General features: G+C 46.2%; 1 protein-coding gene across 1 annotated transcript; it reads left to right on the forward strand.

Moving 5' to 3' along the window:
- The first annotated feature begins 197 nt into the window (after positions 1-197).
- NRBP1 (nuclear receptor binding protein 1) lies at positions 198-27,431 on the forward strand. The gene is made up of 18 exons (XM_054989467.1): positions 198-401; positions 901-1,118; positions 7,173-7,295; positions 7,522-7,623; positions 7,728-7,817; positions 8,198-8,238; positions 8,844-8,938; positions 20,270-20,353; positions 20,545-20,603; positions 21,095-21,193; positions 21,287-21,419; positions 24,234-24,336; positions 24,701-24,751; positions 24,932-25,067; positions 25,159-25,212; positions 26,152-26,215; positions 26,298-26,353; positions 26,553-27,431. Exons 2-18 carry the CDS (start codon positions 921-923, stop codon positions 26,649-26,651), a joined length of 1,587 nt encoding a protein of 528 aa, XP_054845442.1. The 5' UTR covers positions 198-401; positions 901-920; the 3' UTR covers positions 26,652-27,431.
- Positions 27,432-27,847: the final 416 nt, after the last annotated feature.

Raw genomic sequence — 27,847 nt, forward strand, 5'->3', positions numbered from 1 at the left:
ACACAATAGTAAAGTTTACAGTCCCCTACTGATGCATTTCTTCTTACGGGCAGGGATCTTATTCATTTCACGTCCGGGGACTGCCAGAGAGTCCGACCATCTAGCACATGCGCACCGCCATCGCTTCGAGGCACCGCCTTTGCCACGGCCCGCGCGCGCGCACTTCGCTCTTTCGCTCCCAAACTCAACAGACTGACAGGTATTAGGCGACAGGATAGGTTTCCTCAAGCATTCGAGCCAATCGGGAACTGGTCCGGGCTCCCAGGGCGCACACTGATTGGTTGGCACGGAGCCCCTCCCTCTCACCGTCCAGTCGCTCCGTCCGCAGCGCGTTCGGGTGCGCGGCTCGGAGGCTGCCACTCGCCTTCGGGCTCTCGTCGTCGGAGACGGGCCTGTGCTCGGTAAGCTTCCTTGGCCTTTCTCCCTCAGCCTGGGCGGGGGGCAGTCGGGTAGGCCGCAGCTTAGCCTCAGGGGTGGGGCAGCTCTCGGCCCCTGCCCCGCCCCCTCCCGCGTTTCCATGGCGCTGGCAGTGAGCGGAGGGAGGGGGACTCTGGCTGACCCTCACCCTATGAGACCGCGCCCTCTTGAAGTGGGTGAGTTGGGGGGCGGCTCTGGCTTTCCCTTCTCCACAGGGGGCTGGCTGAGGGAGGACAGCTGCTCGTGACGCAGCCCGGGGGGCGCTCTGGGAGGGGTTGCCGTGGTGACAGGCCCCTCCTTTCCCCTGTGGCTCGTGCCGGGTAAATACTCTTCGCTCCCCCTCCTCTCCCTTCCCAGTTGGTGCCCCCCACGGCCCAGAACAGCTGGCTCCCCCCTACCCTTTTCTTTCACTTTGGTGGAGCTCCCTCCAGTCCCTTCCCCGCCGCCCAGTCAGCCGGCCTCTCTCCGACTTCCTCCGAGCAGGTTTGCGAGCCTTTCCCGAGATGTCTGAAGGAGAAGCCAAGCAGGTGCCCAGTAGCGGCTCCGACACGAAGCCGGACTCGGGGCCTGGCCTGGCCTCGTTGTCACCGCCCATGGCTACTTCTGCTGCCCCCCAAGAGGAGGAAGAGGAGGAGAGTGAGGACGAGTCCGAGATCCTGGAAGAGTCGCCCTGTGGAAGGTGGCAGAAGAGGAGGGAAGAGGTTGGTGGTGGGGAAGATGGGCATGGGAGGGAAGCGATAGCAAACTGGCAAAGAGGGCCAGCTTGGTTTCTCCTGCTGCTGTATTTTCCTAATTGCGATCTTGACATTGGATCTGTCCCAACAACTAAAAGATCCAAGTATGTTCTCTTCTTCCCTGCTAAAATCTCTTGAAGCTGCTCCACAAAGTTCTGCAGTATTTCTGAGTTTCATTGCACAATGGTGGTGGTGATGAGGATCCATTTATAATGCATTATTAAATAAATGCTTTGAGGGTCTATAGTGCATCGATTGCCAGTATATGTCAGTAAGTAACACAGCTTGTCATATAGGAGAATGAGGATGAGAAAGCAAGGTCTGTGCCAGGTGAAAAGTTCTTTTTGTCATGTGCATGCAGCAGTAGGCAAAAAAAGCCTCTGTCTGGGTGGGTGCTTGAACCTTCTCCATGCACATTAGAAGTTAAAATACTTAGGGGAGAGAGAGCCTGAGGGAAACTGAAGGAGCTGAGCCTTGATGCATCTGTGCAGAGGACATGCAACTACAGAAATAATAGGTTTGAAGCTGCCACTGGAGTTAAAGTAGCAGGAGGCAGTCCTGTATGTTCTTGTCAAAGGGAATTCTTCCCTTTCTTTTTTTCAGCTTCTTGTCCATCCCATCCTTCCTCAGTAGTGTTTGGGTACTTCTGTTTCTTTGCTCTTAACTTGTTAGAGGAATGTCAGAACCAGTATCAAAGTCTGTGTGGACTGCTCTTTGACTTGGTCAGTGGGGTTTTTTGCATTGATTTCAGGGTCTGCTTGCTTTCTTCTTGCTCCTTTTCTGTGTTTGAACTGATGAAGGCAGAGAAATTCTCTCACTTCTGGCCTATTCTGTAGTCCAACCTCCTAGCAAATTGTGGGCTTGTCCCTTTTATCTAGTTTAAAACTATCCCTATTGATGAGAGCTCAAGATCGCTGACTGCTTTCCAGCTGGTTCTGTTGTCTTTAGTTTAGTCTTCCTAGTAATGGAGTGGAGAATCCAGTTAAAGAGGACAGCAATAGAATAAATATTCTGTGAAATGTTAACTATGGGAGAAGTCTGGATATTTTTAAGGAACTGGGGTTTCTGCGCTGCTCCCTGGTGTTTTGGACTTCTCTCAACTTGCAGAAGAGGATTGAGATGGGAAGTGTGTGTGCACATAGACATCGTAAGAGTGTGCCTGATGCTTACATGGCATAGAAGTTAAGGCTTTTACTTAACAGTTCTCACGTTTCCGTTATAGGAGTTAATTTTTAGGTAACTTTACTCTTAAACCAAGGGGTTTTTTTTGTAATAAGTTTCCTTATTTTTGTCTGTTTTGAAAAAGAATCTTTACTGTTACATGAGTCCTCAAGTGGCAGTTTTGTGTAGGGTTTTTAAAAGTATAATTTAACTTCAGTATGGTACAAATAGTTTGCTTTAAGTTGATTCTAAACTTTAGAATACTTTTAGGACCCACTTCTAAACTTAATGTAGTCTTTGGGACTCACTTGCAATGTAATGTCACACTACTTTCTCTCTCCATAACAGCCTATTTTATGGCCATTTTGCATGTTATACAGAGGCATTCCCAGACTCGCCATCGAGCTTCTTGGCTGACCAAGGTCTGTCTCCTGGCCTCACAACCCCCCTGCAAGAAAGTTAGGAGCCACTTTGTTTAAGTTGCTGAGAGTACTTCATATATATTTTATCAATCTTTATGTCAACTGTGCAAGTTTTGCTTTCCCTGCTCTTTTTTGTCTTTCGTTTGTCCAATGGTTCACAGAGTATATTAGACACAGCATGTAAACCATGCTTTTATCCCCATATCGTCGAGTGTGTGTGTGTGGGGGGGGGGGGGAGGCGCTAAAACTGATGTTATGGTTTAAAGAACCTGGGAAGGTGGTTCAAGGCAGAAATCTCAAAGCAAATGTAGACGAGGGAATTCAAGAAAATTAGCTGGTCCAGAGGCTGTGGAATTGAGTCGCTTCACTAGCATCTTGTTTTTGTTTGTTTCTTTGATTATTCAGCCCCTCCCCCATGTCTTAGGGTGGGAAACAATATGCTTCTTGTGAAGAATCTTCAGAGTGAGCCAGTGTCTTGACTAGTTGAGTTTTCATTGGCACACTCACTCTAGCCTTCACTGCCTTCCCTGTTCCCCTGAAACAGATTTTCTAAAGCTTCCTCATTGTATTGGCTGTGCCAAGTCTGGTTTTTCTCTTTTTTGCTTTCTTGCTTTGCTTTGCCACCTGACTCTGCACCTTTAGATTCCCTCACCTCACAGTGGTTCTCCAAGTCGTATCATTATTCTTCCTTTCTCTTTTTTGGGTTATGCATTTATGTGGTGTTAAACATTTTTGGGTATTTTGCATTCAGATCTACAATAGTAAATGTTGTTATTGGTTGAGTGATTCACTGTAGTTTAATCACTAGAGGAAGTGGCATCTCATCAAGAGAAGAGATGTTGCTATATGGGAATGTGTCCATGATGCAGCTCAGGTGGCCACATCACCCAATGTGTCATTCTTCTGGAATGCTGAATGAAGCAGGTCCTAGTGACTAGGCAGGAGGAAGAGTAGTGGAGATTTGACAAAAAAAATGAGTGGTGGAGCTGTGCACTTTAGACACGGAGGAAAGAACTGTGACTGGAAAAGAAACGGAACAGTTGTGGACCTGTGAGCCCAGGGAGAAGAGTGTTGAAATGACTTCCATCCGTAGATGAATTTGTACTTGAAAAAAGGCCAGGAATAACAATTTCTCCAGGTGCCATTTCTCCTGTTATTGTGTCCATATAATGGCCAAAACCTCAGTTGTTGGGGTCCCTTTCAGGGTCTGGACCTGCAAACCCTAATAGGGTTGCTGTAAAAATTCACAAATGGATTAGAACTAGTTGGCCAAGTTTTACTCTGCAGGTAAGAGAATTATGCAGACTTACTTCAAGGAGGTCTCCTTTGCAGGGACAGTGTTTGCACTGCCTGTGTGTCTCACTCTCTGACAGGTAGGAATCCTGGCCTCACTGTCTGTTTTCTTCTTTCTGAACTGCAGCCCAGGTGGGTCATGTAAATTGCCTTGATCTTGATTGTGTTGCTGCTTATTCACAGTTCTCTTGCTATCCAAATATAGTCTTGCTACACTCTTGCTGTATTTTATATATGCTATATTCTGGTCGTTTTTATCTCATTCCTCTCTGGTCGCTGACTGTAATAAAGAAAGAACAGAACAGTCCTCTTGGAAGAGACATGCTGTCTGCATATGCATGGTGCACACAGGCACTTACACGAAGTAAACAACCACAGCTGGCTGAATCATCAGACTTCAAACAAATGATCCAGGAACTTAGGTTAAAGAGCTGTTGTGCTGTACCTGTTAGTGTTGGACTAGTACCAGGGAGACCTGGGTTCAGATCTGCAATCAGCCTTAAATTATTATGTTTAAAAAAGAGTGAGCTTTTATAAGGAGGCTTCATTGTGACTTCTACAAAAAGCAAAGAATGGGAAGGGGCAACTAGGGTCAGACGGAACATGAGAGAGACTCGTATAAAATTCTGAGCAGCGTAATTGAGAGTAGATTATTATTTTTCCCCCTTCCAGTAGTTTTTCTTGTCATCCAGTGGACTCATGCCAGATTTAGGTCACACAATGTATGATTAACTTAGGAAAATTGCTACCACAAATGAGGTGGACCAATGACCCCACAAGTGTATGTGGCTTTTAAGAAGATCAGCTGAATCCACAGAACATGGATCAATCATAGAGTATCAGCCATGATAACTAAGTGAAATCTCCGCTTTCAGAGGCAGCAATAGCTCTCCAGTTACAGGTGCATTTGGGATGCCGCTGTTGGAGAAGGACTGCTGGGTTAGGTGAAGCCTCAGAGTCGAATCCAACAAGGCAGGTTTTATAGTCTGTTCTGCGTTTGATCAAATCTTTGCTTCATAGACAGGCAGTTTGCTTGGCTGCTTCAGCACCTGAGCATTGAATGCTGGTGGTGCCTGTGATTTTGGAACATTTTCCCAGTCCTTTTGATGAGGCTGTTTTTTTATTTTTACTACCAGCATGAAACAGGTTTTTTTGCGGGGGAGCCCTGTACTTCCAAAAAGGTTTTTTCTGCTGAGGACCTCCTGTTTTCTTGGCTTACACCTAAGTTAAATGCTTCTTGGTCTGCCTCTTGAGTCCTGGTGAAGCTTCAATGACAGTTTGATCTCCTAGGCAATGTGAGGTTTTCCCCCCTGCTGGTTCCAAATGTCCTCTCCTCCTCCCCTTTCTTTTTTTCACATAATCTTACTTGGCACCTGTGTGCTGTTCACTTGAGAAATATTTCCCTTTTAGCCTTTTGGCTTCCTGCTTTTTTTTTTTTTTAAATCCAGCTTAGATGGGGGCTGCTGTTTCCTCTTGTGTATCCTTCAGAATTAAAAGCTTAACTGTGCTCTGTAACTTTTAACATTTTAAAGAAAGTAACTGAAGGAGAATGAACTGATTAAGCATTGTCTTGCCAGATCTTGGTTGCTAGAGCAGGGGTACATTGTGTGCTGAGAGTTACAACAGCAGCAGGTTAAAGCATCCCACACAGTTAGAGGTCAGAAGTGTTCAGACTTTGGCGTCATGGTCTTTTAAAAATCCACACCTGGGTCATGATATTGACCTCAAACCCATGTGATCTTTCTTCTAAGGCAATGCTGGTTGGAGAGGGGGGGTTTTTGTTTTGGAGTGGAGGGGCAAGTTGCACACATTGGCTTGTATCCAACCATCTGTGAATGGAAGGCGCACAGGTTTCCTGTGTTTCTTTCTGTTCCTGTAGTCCTTTCCACCCCCCTCCCTCAGATTAATCTGGGGTTGTGGGATCCATATGGAAGAATTAGCCATGTGAGTCGTTGGGTTGGATTGAGGAAGAACAAAGAAATGAATTGGATCCCTTGACTTGATAGAGCTTTGCTTGCAAAAGAGGAAGGTGCAGTATCACCCTCATGTCCTTTCTCACTGCGTACCTCCAATCCACATGGCTGTTCTTCTGTGTGGGTCTTGTGACCTTGGAAGTGATCTCTTTTGTGGTTGGAAAGGGTCGCAGAAACAAGAGGAATGCAGGAAAACGCCATGTCCTGTGCTTGGAATGGTTGGATACAGGGCAGTGGCTGGGATTGGAAAGAGTCTGGAGCCTCTTCACTGTAGGCTGCTTACCCTATCCCCTGTTTGGGAGTACCACATTCAGTGAGAAGTTAAGTCCTATTTGTTTCTTTTCTCCTAACTGTGGAATCCTGAAGGTTGAGGTGTCAAGGCCAAGAAACCTGCAAGTTACTTAGTCTTGCTGTTATTAGTGTGTACCTTAGCTCACTTCTTGCCCCTCTGCTATTTCCAAGGAAGCCTGGCTCTGGCAGTAGCAGGGTTCTTGTATTCCTGCTGGAGTAAGGGGTAAATCTACTAATCTACTTGTTAGTAGAGACCTCTCCCTTTAAATCTGAAGAGGTATCTTTGCTAGGATTCCTTTGTGGGGGGTGGGTGGGGGAAAGGCTTCCATACTCAGTCCCAGTATAGACAGCAGCCTCTTTGACTGTGTCCCAGGTGTTGGAGTAATGGATAGCTTCCATGTCAAGTTCCCCTGGGAGTGGTGTCCTGGACTGTTTACTTTTCCTTGTTCTGATTGAAGAGTCTAGTTCCAAAGTATCCTCTTTTTCTCATTTCCACCTTTGCTTGTCTCAGGTGCTGCCTTGTAGGTTTGTTATGAAGTGTCATAGCGGTGACAATGCCAAACTGGATGAAACCTTTTCTTTCCCAGCTTGTTGGGCCATAATGGAACCTGCCTCAGCTAGGCTGCAAGCTTTCTGCTGCTGCTTCTTGCATTGGCTGTATCATTTCCATTCACCGTGTCTTTCATGCTGAGCTGATTCTTGATGAAGTGTAGCATTGCCTGATTACTGGGAAAGATACCTTTAGATCTGGTTTGTCTGACCATTTGCCAATTTCAACAATCCTCTTACTGAAGAGTGCAGTTTATATAGATGCAGGCTGTAGCTCCAGCCTTCTGTAGCTATCTGAGTCTCTACTCTCGTGTGTGCTCATCCCTATCCAGGTAAATCAGCGCAATGTTCCTGGAATTGACAGTGCCTACTTGGCAATGGATACTGAAGAAGGTGTGGAAGTTGTGTGGAATGAGGTGCAGTTCTCAGAACGCAAGAATTTTAAGCTTCAGGAGGTGGGTGATACTGGTACTCCTATAGGAGCCACAACTTGTGGCTCAAGCTTAATGGGCAGTGGAGGTCTGTGAAGATTGCTAGGCAAAGTAGACTGGCTTGCCTGCATCCCTGGTTGTGAGAGGGTGGGGTGAACTACAGGCCTGGCTTGGAATTGTGCTGCCGCCCTGCTGGTGGCAGGTCCATTTTGAAGTGGTGACTCCATTCTTCTCTGCTTGCTGCTTGCAGGAGAAGGTCAAAGCTGTCTTTGACAATCTAATTCAGCTGGAGCATCTAAACATTGTGAAATTCCACAAGTACTGGGCTGATGTGAAGGAGAACAAGGCCAGGGTAAGTGGAGTGATGCGCACCCATCCACCCAAAATATCACTTGCTCACTGTTCTATTGGGCTTTTGAAGAAACAGCAAGTAGTAACCTTCCTTCCTTTTGTAAGGTGATCTTCATTACTGAGTACATGTCCTCTGGCAGCCTGAAGCAGTTTCTGAAGAAGACAAAGAAGAACCACAAGACTATGAATGAAAAGGTGACCCTTTCCCCTCCCCCCAAGCTCTTTCTGCAGCTAGCCATAAACCATGCTTGCTTTGTTTGTCCATTCCAGGGCTGTTGTAGCCCTTGGATAGGAGCACCATGCAGCTATTTCTGCCTGCTAGTAGCCACAGATCTTTTGATGAGCTGAGGGGGAGCTGGTGGATAATCAGCAGGAGGCTGGCATGTCTCTTCAGTTCCTCCTGGGGTCTGGTTAGGGGGAAACATCCAAGGTTTGAAAGCCTAGAAATATTTGGGGACAAGAAATAAGGGGAGAAATTGGCTGAATTGTGCCCTTGGGTCTAAGCTTCTGTAACCGGTCATAGGGGAAGTTGCTTTATGCTTCTTGGTGATTAACTTCTCTGATCTGTGTTGCAGGCTTGGAAGCGCTGGTGTACCCAAATCCTTTCTGCTCTCAGGTATGCAAAGTGTATGGGAAGCTTTTGGGTTGCCAGTGTCGTCATAGTGGGAATCAACTGTGTGCGCCTAGATGAATACACACACCCATCTATCCAAGAAGTTAGTAGAACGACTGGAATTCGCTGTCTGCTTGGCTAGACTAGCTTGTGGAGTATTTCTTGAGAGTATAAAATGATTGAAAGACAGGTGGTCTTTGGGGGAATTTAATCCTTTTCTTTGTGGCATGGTGATCTCCATAGACAAAGGGGATGCCGTGTGGCTTGGTGTGCTAGTCCAGTAAAAATGTTTTTGGAAGATTCTGTCTTAGGGCCTCACTTTGAAAGCATCATAGTGTTCTACAGAGAATGGGGGTATGTTAGGGCTCTCCAGGGTTTATAATGTGATTTGCTTGTTTGCTTGCTGACCTGCTCTTCCCCTTCAGTTATTGCCTTTTGGATATTGTGCGTGTGCATGTTGGCCAAGGATAGCTGATTTCTCCACCCTTTTGGGGTTTGTGAGAGATTCACACACTTCAGTGCAACGTGACCTCTCTGAAACTGGTGTATCTAGCTTGGCTGCTGCCAGCTGGAACTCAGCCTAGTTTCATTCTTTGTTTCCTTTCCAGTTACCTCCACTCCTGTGACCCTCCTATTATCCATGGAAACTTGACTTGTGACACCATCTTTATCCAGCATAATGGGTTGATCAAAATTGGGTCAGGTAAGCCTCTGCTGTGGTGCTCACTGTCAACAAGGATGTTTGGACAGTAAAGTGGATTTGGTCCTTTTTGCTGCTGGATCATAAAGCCTGGCTTGCTGTCTGCCCTGTCCTTGGAACAGGTTCCAATATCAACCCTGGGCAGGGTGAGAGCAAAGGGAAAGGCTACCTGGAACACACCTGCTGCCTGTAGGATTCTGTGACGTGACAGGAGCCTCTGTTTATAGCAAATGGTGCTGATCTCTGGAAACCTCCTGGAAAGCTGTGCTGCCTGGGGATGCTCTGCCCTGAGCTGCTCCTATTGCAGGCTGCCTCAGTATCCCTTCTGCTTCCTGCTCTATAGGAAAAGCCAGGAGGGGCCAGAATGCTGAGCCTCTTTGTCCTGTGCTTTTGGCAGCCAAGCAGCTCAGCCCTCTTGGCAGAGAGGCAGGATGTTCTGCTGTGATTCATCTCTGATCTAGTGCCCATCTTTTGATCTCTGTCCTTCAGGTAGCATCTCCCTGGAGATCTGGGGCATGGGGCTGGCACTCTGGGCTCTCAGGGGAGTGCCCTTTGTTCTTGGCGGTCTCCATGCCAGTCTTGTGTTTTTGTCATTCTGTGTAAGCCTCTGGCAGGGCTGAGTGTTGGCTGATGGGGTGGCAAGGGAAAAGTGGCTGGAGTTGTTGGGCTTCTTCATGAGCAAAGACAGTTGCCAGGGCAGCTTGGGATGTCCTCAGCCTTGTAGGCCTGGCCTTGAGAATCTTTTAGCAAGCAGAGTGTTCTTTGTTGTCATGTGGTACTGTCAGCTGGTTTGATTTCAGTGTTCCCTCTTGTGCCTCTTCTGTAGTGGCTGATTGTGGATCCTTTCTAGTAAAATGGATTACATTGCTTTGATTCTTGGGAAATCCTCTTTGGATTCTCTTTGACATTTGAGGCAGGCCAGATAGAAAGCTCTTCTTTCCTGTTTGAGAAGGGAGCTGGATGTGGTCTGAGGGAAATAAAATTGCCTTATGTTGCTCATGGCATTTGCTCAGATGTCATATTCTCACAACACAACAAATTGGCTTAGCAGTGCTTCTCAGGAAAGGGAACGGAGAGGGGTGTTGGCAAGTGGGTGGGGGTAGAGATGTTTCAGAGAAGAATTCTTGGCACCATGACAGTCTAAAATTCATAGGATTTTGGAGGGGGGCCATGGCAGTGAAACTGGCACAAAGCCATTCTGTTGTACATCTACCAAGATAAGCAAGTGTTCATGGGGCTATGGTAGTGTGCTGTTCCTGTGGGTGTTGGGGGGGCGGTGCATTAAGGACTACTGGTCCTTGTGCCATTGTGTCCCAAGATGACTATGAGGAAGCCCATGCAGGTTTGCAGAAATGCCAAGCCTAGTCCCCAAGAGCTTTGCCACTATCTTTCATGAACATGAATACTGCCACACTTGATCAGCTAAAATATCATCACTGAGCATACAGTCTCTAACAAGATGCCTCTGTGAAGTTTATGCCTGTTCTTTGTCTGCAGTATCTGATAACCCAAGCTATACGGCTTCTGAACATGGTTATTCCATCCTTGGATAGAATGGCTCACATTTGTTGATATGCCTGTTTTTTTGAAAAAATTCTCTGCACTAGTGCTTATCTTGCCTTGAAACTATGAATTCCGTAAGTTAAATGTGTTACCTCTGAAGAGAAGCGGAATGTAAAAGGGCTCAAAGTTCTGTGAAGTGAAGGCCAGAACCAAATCCTCACAAAAGGAGTATAAAAAGGCATACGGCTCTTCGGGAAAGATTTCCAAACCCAGCAGCAGATCAACCAGCCTTCTGTCCTCTGCTTCTTGAATGCCAGGTTTGGGGGAAGGGAGTGTTAGCTCAGGACTTGCACATGGAATTGAGTTGAGAAGGTTTTAGCCCTCTGTATGCAGAGCCTTCCTCCTTGCGATCCATATATTTAAGGGTAGTTCATCTGCAGGAGGAGTGTATTTCCCTTTCTACTAGTTGCATGCCTACTTTTTCTTCTAGGGGAGCAGTTCCATTTGCCAAGCACGGAACCTTTGGCAAAGGAAGCGGTCTGGGTTGGGCTTTGAGGTTCTGTGCATGGATTGAGAACACCAGATTTGCTGTGTAGTGGCCTCACTGGCAGATCCAGGCTTCGGGTGGGACACTGAGGGGCAGTGATTGAGTGCAGTTTCAGACTTCATAAATGATGCGCTAGCAAAGCAGAAGCATGATATGCAACTGTATTGTTTTCGGAAGCAAGAAAATGGATCTCCAAATGAAGTTTCTTACAAAAACTCTTAATCACAGCTTTGTGCTGTTCCCGATCAGTTATAGCAGAGTTTCCAGGGCCATTTTTTTTAAAGCAGGAAGCAACACTTCTGTTTGACCAAGAACTTGGAATGACTTCACTGGCTGGACCTGTCTAGCTGGAATAGCAACTGGATTCTTGAACAAACTCAGTGGCTAGTTACGGGAAAGTATACAGCACCTGTCTCACAAGGGCATGTGGAGGAACAGCAAATACTGTGATGACTGAAAGCTGAGAGCATGCCAGCCTGGGGTAGGGGCCACCTTGGCAGTGTTTCCCCTTCTGTCACCTGAAGTTAATGAAATTTTGTGGAGGTTCTCTAATGGGCCCAGTTCTCTCCTTCATCCAGCTCTGTTTGACCTGGAGCTCTTAAGATCCGTATCTTCTGCGTTGCTGTCGGAAAGGTAAAGTCATTGTACTCCAGTGCCAAAGCAAAGAATGGCTCTTGCCAAGTCTCTCTCAGAAGAATGCTTGCTGCTTATTGGGTGGCAGATATGATGAGGGAGAGCTGCGTGTGTCAACAACTGTGGAAGGCTGCATGAATTTCTTCTGGAAGTAAACTTGAAGTTTGTAGTTCCATCCTTGATGGGGGCAGGGCCTGTCGTAGCTGCCTCTGAAAAAAATCTCGCTGTCTTGGTGACCAGGTGGGGCGTTCTGTGATTTTATCTGAACACTCTCTAGGTTTTGGCAGTCTATGAGATGAACTTGTTCCTGACTTTTGAAATGGCTCAACTCCTGCTGGGCTGCCTGACTTGGACAGGCAATGGCATTCTTCTCCTGATGATCGTGTTATATTCCATCAGTGTCTGTGTTGATTTCATCAGCAAGCCCTGCCTTCCCACAACCACGTTTATAGTGTGAGACAAGCAAGTCGCTGCTTTAGATGTTACCCTTTCGTCAGGTTGGAGTGCATTTCCTCGCTCTCTTTTGAGAACCATGAAGAACAAGCCTCTTGACCTTAGATCTGCAATTCTTTTTCCTTCTGAAAAAGGATCTGAAATGTCAGGGAGAGGTGCCTGCTGTTGGAAACTGTGGCTTGTTCGGACACCTGCTTCCCTCTACATATGGAGCAGGTTAGGCTCTGGATGTGAATGAGTGTGCCAGTGCAAATGTAAGGGTCAGATCACATTAAATCTGGCCTTATGGATCTCTGTCCTAATATCCCGCCTTAAGTGGCTGTTCTTCAGAAAGATTGTTGTTCCATGTCTTCCCTCCCCTACCCAATTCTTCCTGGAAGATCTGCCTCTTGCTGGTCTGGCTTTTCCCCTTTCCAGTCAGTTGATGGAGCATAAGGGGGTTCTGCAGCCCTGGCCGAAGGTCATACCGTCCAGGAGGTTCCCACAGCTCAACAGCACCAAGAGGCTGCCTGTGAGGCACTCAGAGGCAAAGGGGGTGAGGACCAGAACTCTCGTGAGGTGGCTGATGGTGTCTCGGAGGGTGGAGGAGGGGACTCTAGGAATGTCAGGCAGTGCGGGAACTTCTGTATTCCAGTGGGGATGGGGGTCAGGCAACGGAGAGAGAATCTGCTCTAATCCTTTTCTCTCCCCACCTCCCCAAGTCATTGGCTCCAGTACTGAGTTTAGGTGACTTCTTAGAGTTGGGATTTACCCAGCATGAGGTAGTTTTGCATCAGGGTTTGCCCTCTCGTGTGGCTGATTGGGGATGTATGGGGAAAGTCAGTGCTCCAGATCTCCTTACTCCAGTGAACCATTGGAAACGAAGCAGGTTTGGTTCACAAGACAATTTTGGGGCTCTGTCTTGGGGCTGATAACATGAGACAAAGGAGTTGTGGGAAGGAACCTTCTCTTGTTCTCCCCCATTAGTAGTTTGCTGCCAATAGAAGTCACCATCTGTCTCTAAGCTGACTCTTGGTTTGTCTACTTGGGGCAGCTCATCCAGCAGCAAACTTGATATGCCAGTGTTTGGAGGGATGAAATATTTTAAAGGGAGGAAAAAGCCAACAGAAAGAGGGTTCCTGGCCTGAGCAGTCAATGGGATGGGGAGGAAGGACATTTGTCTTTGCCGAAGTGGAACTGTAAATAAGTAAGTAGGTGTCTGGCCACACAGGATAGCTACTAGTCTTGGTACACAAGCTGCCCACTTTCCTTAGATGGTTTGTCTTAGATCAAACATGGATGAATGTGCCCACCGTTCTTAGAGGGGAAGAGGAGGAGGAGGAGGATGAACTCTGGGTGCTGAGCCCTGGCTTCACTTGTGGGTTTGCTCTCTGCCCCTTCAAGGGGCAGAGAGTCCCAGCCCCTGCCCTGTTTTCCCCTCTCTATTCCTTGTTCTTCTCCCCACTCTGGTGGTGCCAGCACAGGAAAGGAGCTGTACCCCTTTACTACTACCATGGTGTCTGGGTTGAGGTGAAGGACTAGCTAGCTGTTCATCAACTCAACTTACAGACTTCTGTCTCGTTAATTTCCCTCTTATGGGCTGCTTCTTTTCTCTCCTCTCTCTCTCTCTCTCTCTCTCTCTCGCCAACAGTCTTTCATAGGATTTTTGCTAATGGTGAGCAATTCTCTCTGCTCTGTGACGTGACTGTAACCTTAAATATATATATATATATATATGAGAGCATCACTTTATATATATAAACTCCTCTCCTCCAGTGTTGCTTGTGAGGCTGGCGTGTGCGACTTTCTCTCTAGTGTAGCTCTACCCTTTCCTGATTTCTCTACCCTCTAGAGTTCCTAACTGGAGGAGGAGCCTGAATGCCTTACTTGTCTTCTCCCCCCACCCCTCCAAAAATGTTAGGCTGCACTAGTCTCTTCCTAGCCCCCTTCCCCCTGCTGCATGCTGCCTCCTGCATGTGGGCCTGGGCTTTCCTCATAGGTTTAGGAGCTGCCGCTGCCGCTGCCTCCTTCCCCTCTGGCTGTGGTTGGGGCTCTGCTTGCCATTTGCTTGTGGCTTCTCCAACCCCTTGACTGGCTGCAAAATAAACGGTGCCCTGAGCCTGCAGCCATATGGCAAGGGGAGCTTGGGTGAATTGCAGTGGTGCGGCTTGGAAGCCTGCTTGAACTTGTCCTATTTGTGGCTGGCCTAGGTGGGGGAGGAGGGGCTAGTCAAGATGCTTGGGAGGTTTCTAGCTGGACTGGAGAACCTCTAACGCTCACGTCCTGGAACTGCTGTGCTGATTCTTGCTGCAGTGATCATCTTGAGAAGCTTTTGGAAGCCATTGCTTGCCATGCAAGGGGCTGCTATGCTGCTGTGTCCTGTTATTGGGTGGTGGGAAGATGGAAAAGGGGAAGGCCACCTCTGCTTCCATTCAAACTGGCTGATCTCACCATATTAGATGTCTGTCTCTTGAATGTGTGCCTCCGTCCATCCCAAGGTCAGGAAGTGGTATGTCTGAGAATATATTCCTCTCAGAAAATGATGTGCCAGAGGAGGCAAATATCTGGAATTTATCAGCTGTGCCCTTCAGGTAGGAGGTGTTTTGGAAGTGGAGCAGGGAAGAAATGGCCTGGGTGTGGGAGAGATGCTGATGGTGACCGTAGGGCAGTGAAAGTCTCATTGACACGTGCTGAAGAGGTTAAGATGGTTAGTAGAGTCAAGTTTGGGTGAGTGGGAGGTGGGTCTAAGAGTGGGGGCTTGAAAGATGCCCTTTGCATGGCCAGCCCCTCCCCCCTTGTTAGAGATGCTGTCAGTGGAGTGTAGGAGGTGGAGGCCAGAACTATGGCGGTAGAGGAAGTAGAAAGCTGGTGGGTATCTTCCCAGGGTGGAAGGACTGGAAGGAGCCAGCCAGTAGCATGTCTCCCATCATATAGCTCCTCCAATAGAACAGCCTTTCTGTTTGCAGAATCAATTCCCTCCTCCCACAGCAAATACCTACTTGGCTTCTTATGCTATTTTCAGGTTGGGGTGTCCATTTAACCTCACAAACAAAACTTGGCCGGTGCTGATTGGGTTGCAGGAGCAGGGGGAAGCAGGAAAGTCCCACTTGGCAAACTCCCCCACATGGGTTTGAGACGTGTAGCTGTGTCTAGGAGGCTTTGCCTGGCTGCTTCTGCTCTGGCTGGTGTGGTGTGCATGGAATGTTTTCAGTAGGGCTGTTGTTCTGTATGAGTGCACAGTTCTGCATTTTGAGTCTTATTGTTTTGGGAAAAAACTCTTCTGGTCCTTGTGGCCCTGGAGTGGGGACTGAAGAGGTTTCCTTGAGGTGGTGGGGTAAAGACTTCTCATCCTGTACATGAACCAGATGTGCCAGTTGTACTTACATAGCACTTATGCATCCCTGACAGAGACATTGTTGCCATCCAGGGCCTTTTCATGGGTGGAGCCTTTGCTGCAGGTTATCTATACCTGGCTGAGCATTGGCCAGCTTTCCATTGAAGATGCTGTCTCACTAGTTGTTAATCTTGAAAGAGTGCCAGCCTTGCTCTCTCCCCTTTTCTCCTCCGTGGTTGCTGGCTAGCCATGGGAGAACTTGGTAGGACTGTCTTGGCCACCAGGAATCTCTCCTTCCTGAGGAGATCTGTGCTTGGTGGCTGCCTGTGGGAATCTAAGGGCCTCTTGGGCATGGCCACACATGACTATGTTTGCAGAAGGGACTAATGTGACATGCCATCCACAACACAGGACTGACTCTTCACCTACAGATGTTCAACTTTCCAGACAGTTTAAAGCCATGAAACAATGGAAATTAAAGTATATGCAACATTTCCTGAGGGGGGATAAGATCATGGCTCAGTAGTAGAACATGTACTGTGCACACAGAAGGTCCCAAGAATCTCCAGTTAAAGGATCATGTAGCAAGTAATATGAAAGACATATTACCTGAGAACCCATAGTGCTGCTGCCAGACAGGACAGACTGTACTAGCCTTAATAGGCCAGTGGTCTAGCTTGATACAAGGCATCTTCATGATGTATTGAAATAAAAACTAACTTTACTGTTTAAGGAGTATGAAATATTGGATCCAAAGAACTGCAAGTAGAAGGAAATAATTGCTCACTTAGTGGTGCTCTGTAAACCCAGAAGGGTTCAGGTAGTGCTGTAATACATAGGTTTTATAATACGTCTCTTGTTACCAACAAAAGGAAGGAAGAAAACAAGCTGTCTTACACCATCTAGAGGCCTTTTTGAATTAAAAGGAAACAAAGGATTCTGTCATTAGAAAATAATGAGGGTAAATGGAACCATGTGACAAAAATGACAGAATATGTGACCTTGATAAAAATGAAAGTCTAAATAAGAGTAGAAACATTTTAAAAGAAGATCAAACAGCAAGACTGATAGGAATAATTTACTTTTTGAAAGATCTGTTCCTAGGATTTCTAGGTTCCAGTATTTATAAGGTTCTGATTCATAGTGCTTACGCAATTCTAAAATTGCTCAGAATGGGGTTAATGCATTTGAGAATGTTATATATGCACATTTTACTTTTATTCATTTGTTGATTAAATTGGAAAAATACAAATTTGGTGTAACAAAAGAACATCACCTTTTAAATTACTGAAAAGGAAGAACTTAAACATTTGTGACAAGTTAAAGACCAATAATTGGGAATAGCTGTTGGGAATTTTACATTTAAATTGTTCGGTTTAGTTGCCAAGCATGGAATTGTTAGATGACAAAGCAGTTAAATTAGTCAGATGGGGAAACTGACTACAGAAGCGACTCAATTTAGAAGACAATATCAGTAAGGGAAGTTACAGAAATTACTTCAGGAAAGAATGCAAGAGCACTGAGATATAGAGTTATCTTGCATTGAATATTGTATCATCAAGTATGTTAATACTTTTTCATTATAAATATGGTAGCTGTTAAATGAACCAGTTGTGTAAAATTACTAGACTTAAAAAAAAGATGGATATTATTGTGCTTTGGGAAACTCATATTAGAAAATGGCATGACACCTAGTAACTCATAATTGAGTTTCTGTTTATGTGCTCAACCATGCAGTATGTTCAGTCCAGTATCCATGATAATACAAGAAGGATATTGAACAACAAACAGTTGAAAGAAATATTTCAACACAGGCAGATAACAATTGAATGAATTTATGTCCCTGATGCAAAGGAAAAAGAGTCTTGTCATGAGTTTACTAAGGCAAGATTAATTGGAGAGGAGAGCTATAAATGTGGTACTGGACAGCTTGCTAGTTGTGTCACAAAAAGGAAAGCGGAATCCAGGCTCTGAAGAGGGTGTTTGAATGGGGATTTAAATTTTCAGTTCTGTTGTTGTTTGGAGAGCGCATGTATTTTTCTAGTACTTAAAACATTCACTCACAGATTGATTCCTTTCTGATTTATACTGCACTAGTCATCAGAAATACAGTGTGTTGATTTAGTTATGCAGATCACTCACCAGTTCTGTTACAAATATTGTTTGAATCTGAATAAGTAGTAAGGGTTTGGAAGTTAAATAACATAGCACTCTAAGAAAATTAAATCAGAATTTAAGATTTTAAAAAATACGAGAGAGGGTGTATCAAAACCTGTTCTTTCAGATGACTAGCAAGATATACTGCCATGGCTGAAGATACAGCTGCATATTGAAATGAACAGAGACAATGTGGGGGATGGCAATATTTAATAAAAACTAGAAGCAGTGAAGAAAAACCATGCCTTCCTGGCCTTTCAGGAACTTTCTGTGGTTCAAAGTAAACTAGGCCCACGTAATAGGCATGAAACGATTTAAAAGAGCTTTATACAAGACAGAGAGGTGTATTATTACATTGGGCAAAAAAGCAGGGAGACTTTAACCACCTAATCTTGTCAATAACATAATTCTTGGTTGGATCCTGCAGTTCTGTTCCATTAATGATGGAGCTTTCCTCAATAGCAACAAGTCCTTTGTTAAAAAAAAGTATGGCTTAAGTGTTCAAAAGATTCAGATCTTTATGTGGAAATTATTTTTAATTGGAATAATGCTTGTAAGATTTTAAAGACAGTTCAGGGTCACATTGTTTAAGGAAGAAGCACAAAGGCACAGGACACTTGATGATACATTAACAGGACAATCCTAAGAAGAGTTACTCCAGTCTAAGCCCATTGATTTCAATGGGCTTAGACTGGAGTAACTCTTCTTAGGATTGCACTGCAAGTTTTGCACGCCCAAACAAGGGTGCATCAAATGCTGTGGCTGTCCTGTCTGCTTGTCTGTTTTAGTAGAATTTAACTATCTTCCACAGAGATCACTCAGGCACATCAGTTTAATTGTTATTGTCTGTAGCATTACTTGTTTGTTCCATATCAGATTGGTGGTTACAGTATCCATTCCACCATGTGTACATTAAATAAGAATTCTAGCTTTCACTGTGTAATTCAAGTCAAAACCAAGTGAAATCACAACTTGATTTTTTAAAATTTGAATTATTATATGTATTTATGGTTTTATTTCCCCCCCCTCCCGTTTTTACAAATAGATAAAACCTACATGTGTGTTCTCTCTCTGTTCCTTGGGATAATCACCTGAAAAACATTAATTACAGCACTGAAACTGTGAAGCTTCCTTCATTATTGTATTGGCATTGTTGCTAGATTTATGAAACAGTCTTTAGAAATGGAATTTTTTCTGCAGAAAAATCAATTGCTGGAAAACTTTCCACCCAATATCTCCACTTTTCCACGCTCTGGTTATAGGAGTGCTGCCTGCTTAGTACATTAGTCAACTATAGTAGCCATACAATTCACCATTAACTTTGAATGAATAGCCTGAATGGGCTGTAATACTATTTTAAAACACAAGTTTGAAGAGTGTTTAACTTGCTGTTCTGAAACACAAAATACTTTATTACAATTTTGTTCCACTTTTATCCCTAACTTGCCCCCCACCCCCCTGTGCCTAGTTACAAACATGAGGAAGTTCTGAATCCTTCCGGGTTATTTTTCCCTCTGAGCTTTTTCATTTTTGCATAGAAAGCGTTCCCTTATAGGTACCTTGGCTTCTAAGTTTGTTCCTCCCTCTCATGCCATGCCTTCTTCCAATGAGTGGCCTTCCTGTCCATCTTTTCATTTCCCCAACTTTCTCAGGAAGGTTTCTGAGTCTCAGGGAGGCTGACAGTCTATAATGAGAACTTTCAGATGCTGGTCAGTCGCTGCCCGTGTGGTGGTATTGTTGTCTTTGTAACTGTCATGCTTTGATTGAGGCCTGCCCTATGTCTTGCGTTGCCCTGCTGAGGCAATTGTTAGAAGCCCTGGTAATGGTCTTTGGTGAAGAGGGGAGGGGTCTAGGATAGGAGGGCTAGCATGAGCTTAGGCTTTGAGCCAAACAACCTTGAGTTCAGAAAGGGAAGCTTCTCCCTCTTTTCCTTGGAGCTTTTCCAGGAGAAAAAAATGGCAGGCGGTTTCTTTGTTTCTCTCTCTTCGTGTGTGTCTCTCTCTTCCCTTTCTCTCACCCCCCTCCCCAAGTCAGGTTAACTATGATTGAAGTCCTGTCTGTGTGGAAAGACCTGGAAGATACTTTTTAGCTTGGGGCCTGGAGGTAGGCAGCAGAGTGCCAGCAGCAGCTCAGGATGTATCTCCAGCTTTTGAGGCCGTGTGTGTGTGTGTGTGTGTGTGTGTGTGTGTGAGCCTGCCTTTCTAAAAAAGTAGCCGCTTTGCTGCAGAGCCCAGGCAAAGCTGCCTTGTGTTAGTGCCAGTCCCATCCCCCTTGCAATGGGTACAGTATGCTAAGCGGTGGATATGCAAAGAGAACTATACAGATAGGACAGGAACTACCTCTTCTGCTTTTATGCAATGTCCCTGACTGTCCTCCAGCAAGACAAATTGTGGGCCAGTTTCCACTTAGGCTTGTATCCTCTTGATGGACAGGCTGGTTAGCCCTGTGGAGTTGGAGATGACCGAGGGGAAAAAGGAGTAAGGCTTCCCTCTTATTGTCAAGGCTGTTTGTTCCTTATTCCTCATTTGCTTCTCAGCTGGGTCCACCTTCTCTTCCTTGTCTTGCACCTCTGCTGTTGGGGCTGCCAGCAAGCGAGGGAAGTGGGGTGTCTGTAGTGCCCTGTCATCCTTTAGGCTTCCTTATAGATACGGACCAGGAGGAACTCCACAACACCAGGCAGGGAGGCAAGGCATCACATCTGATCAGCTGTGATTCTCCTCTCTTCTAGTTGCCCCAGATACCATCAACAACCACGTGAAGACATGTCGTGAGGAGCAGAAGAACCTGCACTTTTTTGCTCCAGAGTATGGCGGTATGAAGGGGAGGGAGACGGAAGGTGGTTGGGGGTCTGCAGTTACCTGTTGACCATGCATTTGTTCTGTCTGCTCTGTGCCTGCTGCCCCACAGACTCATTCTTTGCTATAGAATGTGCTTGGTAAAACTTCAGATCTCCTTGTTCTCCTTCTCTCTGTTTATCACTTTTGGTCCCTGTTTGTGTTCCAGAAGTTGCACATGTGACCACCGCTGTGGATATCTACTCCTTTGGGATGTGTGCACTGGAGGTGAGGTGAAGAAATCTGTAGGGGTATGCATATGAATGTATAGAACACAGCTTCGCAGCATGCTGGCAATGCTCTCATCTTATAAATGCCACTCCAAGTCTTGTTCCTGGACTCTGTTCCAGAGTATTCATGTGTTTCTCATAGTTTGATGTGGTGGTGTAGTCCTGCTGTTTGGTTCCTGTAGTCTCTGGCTGCCCCTTCCCCTTCGGATGTAGGAGAGATCAAAAACATAATTCAGCAAGGAAGAGCATACAGTTCTTTCCTACTATCAATTGAAAATGGCTTGGGGGAGAGTTGCTGCTTTTGGTTCACCCTTGAAGTCTCAGTTTAATATGTGAATGAATGGCTGACTGGGGTGATGTGAAGGCTTTCTTTGTTGTGATTACTCTGTCATGGCTGATGCATGCAGCTCTTCACAATGAGTGGCAAATAACCCTCTTAGGGCCAGTAGGTAGTTCGTCTTTATCTGAACTGTAGTTCTTTGCCTACAGATGGCAGTGCTGGAAATACAGGGAAATGGTGAATCGTCCTATGTGCCCCAAGAAGCAATTAACAATGCCATTCAGTTGCTGGAGGACCCCTTGCAACGGGTAAGGATCTGGGATGCTTCTTCCCCTTGTGTGCGTGAACATAAGGTCCCCTTCCAAGGACCTAGCCCAAACTGTAACCTTTTTCCCTTTCAGGAGTTTATTCAAAAGTGCCTAGAGCTGCAGCCAAGTAAGCGTCCCACAGCTCGCGAGCTCCTCTTTCATCAGGCCCTGTTTGAAGTGCCCTCCTTGAAGCTCCTGGCAGCGCACTGCATTGTGGGCCATCAGCGTAAGTACATCAAGCAGAGAGAGTTCTGGGGTCTGGGTGCTGCCTAGAGGAAAGCTTCATAGTAGCATAAGGATTAATTTCACTGATCCAATTTCTGTCCATCTCAAAGCCTGGATAATGGACAGGCCTTTACGGCAGTTCATAACAATGCATTTGTGTGTAGAAGAAGCACTCCCTTTCCTGTGATAAGCTGAAATGTCCTAAGCAGAGGAATCTTAACCTTTGAATCCCACTAATATATCTCACTAGTAAACTGTGTCAAAGAACAGCCGCCGCCCTTGTTCCTCTTGGAGACTGGCATACAAGGCGTGAAACCCCCCCACCCCCACCCCCGTGTATCTCCCAGCACCCAGAATTCCAGGACATACTGCCCCAACACCTGTCTTCCTTGAATTGGTCTAATCTAAAAACATCCAAATTAGTCACCACAACTGTATATTGTGGCAATGAATTCCAGAAGCAAATAGTTCTCTTACCTGTTCAGACTTTATTCCAGTCAGTTCCATTGCAGGACCTCATGTTTTCATGATGGGGGCAACACAGAATACCATGACCAAATTACAGGGGCAGAGGTCTGATTATTGTTTTGGTAGCTTAGAAGGTTGGAGGTGCTCTGGGCCAAGGGGGGGCCCTTCCTAAAGCATGAGGACACTTGTGAGATGAAAAATCCAAGATGGCCACCCCAAACAGTAATTTTAAGGTTCTTTTATAGAAGTTTCTAGAACAGGGGTCCCCAATGTGGTGCCCGTGGGGCATCATTGCACCTACCAACACCTTTCCCGGTGCCCACCAAGTGATTTTAGAAAGTGAGTGGGGCCAAGTGGAGCTTTTGCAAAGCATAGCTTCTAATTGGCCATTGAAGATTTGGCTGTGCAGATTTCAAAAACATTGTTTTGGCAGAAGCTCCTTCCACAGGCCAAGGATCTTCACTGTGTGACTAAAGACTGCTTCCACCGTACTGTCAGAATTCCAAATGTGCCCACAGGCTTAAAAAGGTTGGAGACCCCCGTCCTAGAAGTTGCTTGTGGTGTCTAAAAGTTTGGGTGTATTGAGTCAAAGAATTACATTGTTCATTGTAAGACAGAAAACTGTTTCCCTGAGGCTGCTTTTTTTTCCCTGGAGTTTCATGTAACTGTCACCTACTGATTTCTTGTGCACTGTGCGGTGCTGTAGTTCCTCAGATGTCTTAGGGAGCTCCCTCTGCAGCCTTTGGTTTATTGTAGCCGATTTTGTCTAAAGAGCTTTTGTTTAGCCCAAGTTAGTAAAAAGGTTGGAGAAGATCCTGTACTTTCTTGGTTCTTTCAACACAAATATATCAAAATGGACACGCTTGAAGGACACTTGATCAGCCTCTGCAAGCTGAGTCATGGGGAGCTGCGTTCCCTTTGACTTTGATCTTGGCAGTACATTTGCGGGGGGAGGGATGTGTTTCCTCTTACACAAAGGATGATGTGCCATCCCGTGACGATGCAGACTTTAAGGACCTGGATGGTGATAAAAGTCTCAGTAGTCTCAAGGCTAACGATAACCACTCTGAGCAGCACATACATAAAGTGGCAAACTATTATTGATGTATTATTCTTCATTTACACCTCACTTTTCTCCCCAATGGGGGCAAAGTGGCTTACACCATTCTCCTCACAACAACCCTGTGAGGTAGGTTAGGCTGAGTGTGTGACTGGTCCAAGCTTTCCCAGCAAACTTCACTGCACAGTGAAGATTCAAACCTGGGTCTACCAGATTTACAAATAACTCCAAATTGTTAAAAAAAAAAATGAAAAACCCAAAATAAAACCTAACACTCACTATAAAAAGCTCCAAACACTTCAGCTTTTTGTTGTGGAGATATTCCCCTTGAACACTTTGGTTGCCCTCTTTCTTCTTCTTTTGAAGTTCTGATACCCTTTTTAAGTTGGGGGATCCACAGTTATGCACATTGTTCCCCATGTGATTGCGCCATAGATTTCTGTGAAGGAATTATGATGCTGGTTGTTGTGTCCTCAGACCCTTTCTTAGTAGTATCAAAGATGTTCCCTAGTTAGTTGCCATTATTTGAGATCCCATCATTGTATATGTGAAGATTGTATCTCTGTAAACTTTCTTACACTGAATCCCATTTTCCATTCTGTGACCTGTCCACTTTGTTTGTAGAGAACATTCTGGAGCTGTTCATAATCCACCTGCGTTTCTACTATGCTGAATAATTTGGCATTTGTGGCCACCTCACTGGTCATTCCTAACTTAGAATCACTTATAAGCAACTAAATAGCACCAATCAGGTACTCTACTAGTGGGGCTCTCTGTTTTTCTTTCCATCATGAAAACTCTCCATTCACTCTTACTGTTTGCTTTCTGTCCTTAACCAAGAAAAAACAGACCAACGTCCCCGTATATTGAACCAATAGCGAAAGTTCACAACTTATACACCATTTATCTGCCTAAGAAATTAGGCGTCGATAATTATATAACAAAAAATATTTCCAAAAAGGAACAAAGGAGCTGAACAAAATAATTGGCTCCTCACAATACACTGGAGCCTACACAATGATTCCTATTGTAATAGCTAAAGAAGTCCAGACCGGAGCTTTAAAATACACTGTGACTCCTGGTCATGAATATGAAAAGAGTCCATAGGATGATGGTGATATGTTGCCAAAGACGTGAATAGCCAGTAATTTTCCCTTGTTCTGTCCTTAACCAGCTGTTTGCCCATCCATTTTGGAAAAGAGAGAATGCTTGAGCTGTTAGGGTTGCTGACTAGGAAGGGCCATCTATGGAGCCTTATGTAACACAGAGTTTTTCCTGCCCCGACAGACATGATCCCTGAGAATGCACTTGAAGAAATGACCAAGAACTTGGACATGAGCGCTGTACTGGCTGAGATCAACCATGTTGACCGCGAGGGCATCCGCATGATGTGAGGCTCTTCTGTGAGGGGTTGGGGGATGTCTCAGAAAGGAGGGCTGAGTGGGGGGAATCATTGTCCATCTGATTGAATTATTTATTTAGCACATTTTTAACGCCCCCCCCCACACACACACACACTAGGAGCTAAAGTGTGGCATGGTTCTCTCCCCTCCTCCATTTTATCCTTACAACAGCACTGTTGGGAAGGTTAAGCTGAGTGAGTTCCATTGCGAATGGGGATTTGTCTCCCAGTTCCTAGTCCAAAACACAAATCACTTTGAGGTGGTGGACAGATGAATTGAAGGCTTGACATAGAACCTGTGGGGAGTCATTGCAGGCCTGCCGCACTTAGTTGGCGTTTTGTCTACCTACAGCTTCTCCCAATCCCCAGCATTGGAGCTAGACAAATTCTTGGAGGACGTAAGGTAAGAGATTTTGTGGAAACATAGGGGGACGGGGGGGAAAGGTGTCTTCTCCTTCTCTCCTTGTGCTGGCCACTACACCTGTGAAAAAAGACCCTGAGAGAGCTTATGTCAACTACTTCATTTCTTGCTTTTGTGTGAGCAAACTCTTCTCTCCTCCTCCTCCTCCTCCTCCTCTCACAGGAATGGCATCTACCCTCTCACTGCCTTTGGCCTACCGCGACCTCAACAGCCACAGCAAGAGGTAGTGAAATCTCCCATTGCGCCTCCATCAGTTAAGACACCAACGCCAGAGCCTGCTGAAGTGGAGACACGAAAGGTGAGTGGCTGGTTTTCTCTCTCACACACATGCAGAGTTACGACTTATTGTGAATCTCGGCTCATGGCCTCCTTCCTCATTCTGTTCCCAGGTGGTGTTGATGCAGTGTAACATTGAGTCGATGGAGGAGGGCATGAAACATCATGTACGTATCTCGCCTCCCTCATGCTCTGGGGATGGGTGGGACAGTGTACTGACCTGGGGTGGCCTGCTACTGCCCAGAATATCCTGTATTGCTCTTGGGGTGGGCATGACAGGTATAAACTCACAAGAAGGTCACCTCTAGACTAGACTACTGCAACTCGCTGTATGCTGGGCTGCCTATGAGCTTGACCTGGAAGTTACAGCTGGTTCAGAATGCAGTGGGACATGTCCTCATGGGGACGCTGTTTAGGGCACATATTTGCCCTGTGTTGTGCCAGCTGCACTGGCTCCCGGTTGAGTTCCGGATCTAGTTCAAGGTACTGGTCTTAGTATTTAAGGCCTTCCACGGACTGTGACCTGCATACCTACGTGACTGCCTCTCCCATTATGTCCCCCGCATGGCCTTGCGCTCTGCGGATAAGCAGCTTCTGGTGGACCCCGGCCTAGGGACATTCAGCTGGATTCAGTTTGGGCCAGGGTTTTTTCTGCCCTGGCCCTAGCCTGGTGGAACATTCTCCCAATGGAGATCCAGGCCCTGTGGGAGTTTTTACAGTTCCGCAGGGCCTGCAAGACGGAGATGTTCCATCGGGCCTTTGACCAGGGGCCAGCTTTTTTGTCCCCTCCTGACTGCCACACTCTCCTTTTGCAGCTGCCCTTGAGTTACATCATGGTGGTGCCGGGGCTTATGATGATTTTGCAGTAGCTGATCTGTCTGATGGCGCCTGAGTTTTAATGTATTAATGCGTTAATAAGGTTTTTATTGTATTTTAACAGTATATTTGTTGGAAGCCACCCTGAGCCCGCTTTCGGGAAGGGCAGGGTATAAGTTGAATTAAATAAATAAATAAATAAATAAGGTGGGATGAGTGGCAAGTCCCCAGGACAAGGACTGTGAAAAATATACTCTTCTCTCTTCTTTCTCTCCTCTCCCACCCACCAGTTAACGCTGTCACTGAAACTGGAAGACAAATTGAATCGACACCTAAGCTGTGACCTGCTGCCCAGTAAGTATTTGATCTGGAGGAGGGGAGGAGGGGAGCGATTGGACTAGCAAACACTCATATGTCTGTTATCTGCCCCTTCCAGATGACAATATCCAGGAACTGGCAGCAGAATTGGTCCAGCTGGGATTCATCAGTGAGGTAGGCACTCCCCTTTCATCCATCTCCCCCCAAGCCCTGGTGCCTTTTGTACTGCATCCCTTACTCCTCTTCCTCCTGGTAGCTGAATCCATCTTACCTTTTGGTTTGGTCGGGGGTTAGCCTAACTGTAATACACACAAAACAGGGCATAAGATGGGTCTCCCCCTGACCCTCACTCTCCTCTTCCTCTCCTATGCAGGCCGATCAGAGCCGCCTAAGCTGTTTACTTGAAGAGGCATTCAGCAAATTCTTCTACTCGCGGAATGGGGCACTGGCGGCAGTCACCGTGTCGTCTTAAGGGCCTCCCTGTTGCCCTTGGCGTCCCCGCTCTGCGTTTCTGCATCTGTGTAGGATAACACCCGAGGCCTGCCGCCTCCACCGACGCCATGCTTGGTTGTGCCTCCCGCATGTGTTGTAGCTGGGTCTTGCAGACAATCGCTGCCACCGTTGGGGGGAGGGGAGGGGGGCAAGGCAAAGGGGGGGCTGCGTGCCTCATCAGTATTATTTCCCTATGGCCAATGGCCTCCCCCAGGCTCACACGCATGGAGTTTTGTTTTTGCTTGAATTGTACAGAGTTTTTTTTGCACAGCACAGAGATGTCTGTCTTTATTTAAAGGTAAGAGGGAGGGAGGAAGAAGTTGGATTCCAGCCCACATGCTATCTCCAGACCCACAGGCACTCCTTTTTGTTTCCCAATCCACAGTTGCTTCACAAACAAGGATATGCTGTCCTTTGACTCCACTTCTTGTACAGGTTGCACAATAGTGAGGCCCTGTCCAGGTCCGGCGGGGGGGGGGGGGCATCCAGCCATGAAAGTGGAGCAGCAGTAAGGCTCCGGGTGTGAAAGGCAGGAAGTGGGGGAGACCAGGATACCGCCTAGGGCTGGATGACTTTGGATATATGGAGCAGTCTCCCTCTCCTGACTTCTCAGTATGATTCCTGCAAGCTGGGCCCTCCCTCCTCCACCCACCCACCCACCCCAGTAGGGCAGTGAAATGTGCCTCCTCCCTTTTCCTGCACTGGGGCCTCTCCAAATGTCATTTCTGTTCCTATTTTTAATAAACTGTTTTGTAAATAAGCAACTGGAACCTGTTTGTGACTGGCTTGCCCTTGCCTGGAACTTGGGAAGGGGGCTGGTGTAATGGGACTTCGGCTTAATTCATTGCTCTCCTCCCAAGAGTATTTGGACCCCGGCAGTGTGGATAAGAATCTTAACTTCTAGTTCTAGATTTTTTTAATGTAATGGCTTAATTTGCCACTTTCTTCTCTCACCAAAGATCTTTGGATAGTATGTCCTCCTTCCTGCCTTCCCGTTAATCCTCGCAACAACTTTGTGAGATCAGCTGGGCTCAAAGAAAACACCTTGCCCAGGTCCAGCTTCCACGTATGGGGAATGCTCAGTAAAAGACTGTGGCAGTTTTGCACACCTATAACAGGCAGAAGAGTACACTGCTCAGTTTGAAGGGAAGAGGGCAAAGTAGGGCCAGGACAGTC

The sequence above is a fragment of the Eublepharis macularius genome, chromosome 1 (genome assembly GCF_028583425.1).
Source record: "Eublepharis macularius isolate TG4126 chromosome 1, MPM_Emac_v1.0, whole genome shotgun sequence".
NCBI classification, from domain to species: Eukaryota; Metazoa; Chordata; class Lepidosauria; order Squamata; family Eublepharidae; genus Eublepharis; species Eublepharis macularius.